The sequence below is a fragment of the Alligator sinensis genome, unplaced genomic scaffold (assembly GCF_000455745.1).
Source record: "Alligator sinensis unplaced genomic scaffold, ASM45574v1 scaffold1520_1, whole genome shotgun sequence".
Classification (NCBI taxonomy): domain Eukaryota; kingdom Metazoa; phylum Chordata; order Crocodylia; family Alligatoridae; genus Alligator; species Alligator sinensis.
In genome coordinates this window covers 473,994-479,622 of record NW_005842659.1, presented here as the reverse complement: position 1 = coordinate 479,622, position 5,629 = coordinate 473,994, and the positions used below count along the sequence as shown (strand labels likewise).

Here is a 5,629-nt window from a genome sequence, read left to right as displayed (position 1 = left end):
GGTCACAGCCCATCCCCACAGGGGAGGGGTCCTAGCTTGGCTCCAACTGGCCATGCATGGAATGGGGGTTTGGGTATTTGGTAGGAGGGAGGGTGGCCATATTGACCATCAAATTTCTAGACCTGTGTGGAGCTCTGCAAACCAGCTATGACAACTCCATGGGCCACAGGTTGAGCACCACTGGTCTAGCCCAGTGACCATGAGTTATGCATCACCAGGAAAGACCCTGAAGCAACTGCCCTTCTGGAACTACTTTGCTGCCCTACTGCTGTGCAGTAAGGACAGGCTTTTGCTCAGTACAGTTATATGGATGTATCCCTACACCGCTGTTTTCTAATCCTGTATTTCCCTTTGAACTGTACTGCAAATACTAATCACAAATTACCTTCAAGGCTCCAGAAACAACCTTAGAACCCTGTAAACACAGACTGCTCATAAGAGTAGGTACAACAAAGGGTAATCATTTCCATAGACTTTTTACAGTAATAAGCACTGCATTTGCAGAAGCACAGAATCCTAATTAGCTTAGCAACACAAATCAGTACTACCTAGTAAATGCACAGATTTATTTAGTGGCATCCATATGCTTATACCATATGGGTCCCAGCCTAAATTCTGTCTGAATTATTCAACAGGTTGAGGATTTGCATGTGGCTTTTTTAATGCTAAATCTTCTAGTAAGTAATGAAAAAGACTTTTTTATACAACAATTGTGTTGCAATATCATTTACACTGGATAAAATAAGGTATCCCAAAGCTACTGAGGAGTTCAGATTTCAGATACTATGCTGCTCTAACACATTGGTTGCTGTTTTCCAACACAGCTGGTACTCCCCAGCAACTGAACTTTGCAACTCACAGCACATTACAAAGAGGTTTTGTAAAAAATGGACACAGAGCATACATAGGTTAACTGGAAGTTTCAGTTCTAAAATGTACTTTCAGTAAGTGAAGTTTATTTATGTAATTTTTAAAGTGATACAAAACCATTACAGGGAAAGTTCATGCCCATTATTGAATGTATTATGTTGTCAAGCATAGAGGTGACATAACGAATCTCCAAGAGCTTAAACAAACAGACCTTTTAACTATGAAAATTTAAACAAATTATAAGCATCCTTCACACTTAAAATCTCCAGTTCATAATAAATTGTCTTGAAGTCTGAATCCACATGCAGGTGTTGTTAGCACAGGTGAAAGTTGCCAGCAAGTATGTTAATCAAATTATTTTGATAGCTTCAAGAAAAAAAAAACAAACCACACACAACCCCTGTTTCTAAGTAACAGTCTTGCATGCAAATTAGTCTAGCAAATTGTTTTACAACACATCCTGAGAGCTGCCATTTTATGAGGTGAGCTTCCTGATGTTAGCATAGTATAAACTGTATTAAATCAAGAGAACTTGGGTACCTCTGAAAGTCTCTCAATCTTGTATCCTGCCTCCATGATGAAAGTTGTTGTCATGTAGTATCCAGTTTGGTTTCCATGACCATTAGGCCACCAAGTTTCCACTGAAGCACTCTGAAGGAGGGGAAAAAAATCCCACACACATTAGAAGATAAACTTGAAACAATTTGCATGAAATTAGGTACAACTCACAACTATGGATTGAAAAGTAGCTTTTACGGGTACAAGTGGCAGTGAGAGAGTACAAGCAGGGCCCAACCAGGGTCACCGCTTACCCCAGCACCTAGAGACCTAGATGTATGCAGTGTAACAATCCCCCGACTCTGGGGGCACCAAAAGGCAAGTGGTGCCTCCCACCTTCCACTCACTTTATCACCTTAAGGGGGAAAAAAAAAAATGAAAAAGGGAACCAGCTAGAGACTCCAGCTAGTAGGAAGAACTGCACATACAACTAAATGCAGAGACCTACATACATTCAGAGAACTTTCTACAGTTCTGATTGGACTTTTTATACCTTGTGCTGCTTGCTTGCACTCACCCTCCCTCCTTTCCTTGCAATCCTTTCACCTCAGCTTTAGTCTGCATATGCTTCTCAGGCACACTTCTTCCCTGCTCTCCCTCTTCTCATCCTCTTTTCTTTCCATGCATCTTTTCAGGGATGCCCAAGATACATCTACCAGAGCCATGTCATCCAGTCTGCGGAGGATCCCAACAGGTCCAGAAATTTGACAGCATGGAGAGCAATGGCAGCACTCACTCTCCTTCTTGCCCAGAATGGGGGGCTATGTTATCTAGCTTGCAGAGCTGCAGGTTAGAAATTTGGTAGGAGGAAGAGAGGTGGCTGCTATAGCTCTGGGAAACACAGTAATTAATACTACCAAAGTCCAGCCCCGTAGGTCAGATGACATGGCTCTGTGCTTCACATCTGGCCCCCGCACCACTAATACGGCCCACATGAGCCAGATGAGTTTGACACCACTGATGAAGATGATCCCCTTCAAACAAGCCTTCCCCTCCCCAACAAAAAAAAAAAATCCTGCAGAACAAAGGGTGAGATTACATATTACAAACAGATCATGTTAAGAGCACTTAAAACTTAAATGATCACACATTAAGAGTCATTAACAAGTGCTAAGTGTCCTTTAGGTGACTTAGCTGCATCACTTTGGGTGAGGATTATCTGTGACCTGGGCTACCTAGCTTGAGTTCACCTGAGATAAAACCACCAATTTGAAGTCCTCCAGTATCCCAGGAGGCACTGCTCCCAGGTGGACTAGCCATCATCCAAGAATCTATGGCCCTGAACTGACAGCTGGGAACAACTAGACAACACGTGGATGGGGTGAGTGGGGAAGGAGGGAAAGGAGTGAAAGGGGTAGAGGAGCCAGGGGGAAGGATTGGGGGGGGGGAAGCTGCTGCCTCCTCTCCCCCAAATTGGTCCCTCCACCTCAGATCACTCCCCTGCCACCCTAATTGCTCCTACTACCCCCATTAGTTCCCCCACCCTCTGGATCGCTGCTCTCCCATCCCAAGAGTGCTGGAGGTGGGTTCCCCCTCCCTGCCTACTCTTGGGTTCCTGGCAGACCATGCCACCCCTATGCACCCAGATCTAGCCCTCACCAGACCCTGCAACTGAAGGGGAGGCACGGGGAAGGAGGTGGGGCAAGGAGCTGCCAGACAGCTTTGGGCCCTGGTAGGGAATGGATCCATGTGCAAGGGGGTAGCACAGGCTGCACAAAGCCCAGGAGCGGGTAGGAAGGGGAACCCCCCCTTCCCCCACTGCTGCAGCCACCACTGCTCTCAGGCTGCTAGGAGTGACAGAGCAGCGATCTGGGATTGGGAGAGCAATCTGGGGCTGGAGAAACCTATTGCAAGGTGGAGGGGAGATCCAGGAGCTGATGGGGAACAGGGGGATGATTGGGGGGGGGGCAGGGGAGAGAGTGATCCAAGTGGCATAGGGGGCCTTTCCCCCCCTCCTCCCTGGCCTATACTGTGGCTAGAGAGCTGATGAGCAGGGCAGGCATGGAGGGAACTTGCAACCCCTAGCCATGCCCCTGCTCACCAGCCCTTCAGCAGCATGTTTGAGTAGCATACATTAGAGAGGGTATTAACCCTAAATGTGTGACTGATGATCACTAGCATTAGTTAACTTTAACATATACTCTCACCCATATATAACATTTCCTGTTTTCACACTGATCTCTCTGCCACTGAATTATACCTTTCCATTTTGTATCTGGCTTGCAAATTTATGTTATAAATTCTTCAGTCTATCTACTACTGCGTGTGTGCATGCACATGCATGTAAACACAGTGCTCATTTATGGTTGAACCTTGCCACTGAAACATGAATAACAATAATAATTCTCACTGAATGCCAATAGTACTTACACATCTAACAGGCACATGTACCTTTGGAAAAATCTTCCATATTTGGCAGTGAATATTTATTACCTATCACCTTTACAAGTGTCATGCTAGCAATATGTTGGTTGCACTAACCAGGTTCAATTAGAGCCTTTCATTTAATTTAAAAACTTGATTTATCTCCATCCCAGACTTCAGAACTTTGAATTTTCCCTTCATATTGCTATTTAAATCAATTACTTGTATTTACTAATTTAAACGTTTTGGAAAATAGGGAAAAGCGACCTCCTCTGCTATCGCCACGTGATTTATTAATCTCCTCCTGCTTTCATAGTCAGACAGAATGAGATTTAGAGCATCCATTTCATCCAATTATATCTTCATTCCAGTAACCAACTACCGTGGGCTACTCAGTAGCCAATTCAGGACATAATGAGGAGTGAGCAAAAGTCATAGAATAGTTACTAGGTCAGAGAACAGTTAAACAATATAATTTGCTACAAGCCTTCCTATCAAAAGCAGTCATGAAGTCAAAAACATTTCTTCTTCTGTAATCTGGAATTATCTCAAGCATTTGTATGCAAGTACTAATCAAGAAACTCAAGGAATAAAAATTGAAGCATCGAAGTCATACTGTGCTGTATCAAATATGGAGTGGCTCTAGAAGCCTATGCACAACTGGAGTTTTCTTATTGGCTATTAATGATCTCATGCCTATGCTCATCTATTAACTGATAAGAAAAACAAATTATAAAAGCAAGAAAACATGTTGTTCAGCAAAATTCAGGGAGCTTATATACCCCAGGTGGTTACAGTTCATTTGAGTAGTTTCAGTCCTAGAACATCCGCTGAAATGAGCTCTTGACTAGAAAGATATTTCTGGCCTGGATTTATTGTTTAGCATACACCAGGCATATCTGTTACATAGAATATTGCCCCACATTTGCTCAAATGCATGAAAGCATATTGCAGGGTATCTTGTAAAACCAGCTGCTGCGAATTCAAGCAGCAAAGACTTTTGTGGAAGAATAATAATAAAATTGTTGCCTTTGCACCGAGGGCAGTGTTTCCCCACAAAGTCATGGATAAATTTTGCTAGCAAGTTTCTTCCCAAACAGAAAATTAATAAAAGGTTAATCATTTAAATTATCACATCATAGTATTCACACTAGTGCAGACATAAAACAGGTAAAGGCGAAGGGCTTTGTCACAGGTTACCTGTATAATGCCAGAAATCTGTGGAATGTTGTCATGTCATAAAGTTGGGGCAGTTTTAGAGCAGCCACAGGTGAAGGCTTCGTGTAGTTTCTGACCCGCATAACCAGAGGGCCTGGCAAGTGGGGGCATGGAGACAATAGCCAAGTAGGAGGATGGGAGGGAGGCCTGTAGCTCAGAAGCTGCTTCTCCAGGGCTATCTGCTCTCACTGCAACTGAGGAGATGCAGCTCTGTATTGAGTGGGGCACCTGGGCCTTAAACCCCAGCAGCCCCACTCTCAGCACAGAGTGGCTGCAGCTTGGTGATACCAGAGAGTTCAGGAAAGCTGCTTGGTCTCTGGTCTTGCTGAGTTATGGCTGCTCCCCTCAGCACAGAGCCTGAGTCAGACCATAGAGATCTCAGGAAGCAGCTTCCCCCAGGACTTTCTGGTCTCGCTGAAACAGACAGCAGCTCCATACTGAGAGCAGGGCCATCAGGCTTATGCCCTGGCAATGCTGCTCTCAGCACAGAGCTTGACAAGGCCAAATTGCCCCAGGGAAGCAACTTGGTCTCACAGAGGTGTGACAGCTCTGTGCTGAGAGCAGGCCTGCCAGGACTTAAGCCCAATGGCCCCTCTCTCAGCTTGGAGCCGCCGTGCCA

At 44.7% G+C, this 5,629-nt stretch overlaps 1 protein-coding gene across 1 annotated transcript in view; it reads right to left on the bottom strand.

Annotated features, from left to right (window-relative positions):
- MANBA (mannosidase beta) overlaps window positions 1–5,629 on the bottom strand; it is a gene marked incomplete at its 5' end in the record, with an annotated part of 91,775 nt that overhangs the window by 50,079 nt on the left and 36,067 nt on the right. The window contains one exon of the mRNA XM_014524773.1: window positions 1,411–1,521. Coding sequence (XP_014380259.1) covers window positions 1,411–1,521 — 111 coding nt within the window. The remainder of the gene's footprint in view (window positions 1–1,410; window positions 1,522–5,629) is intronic.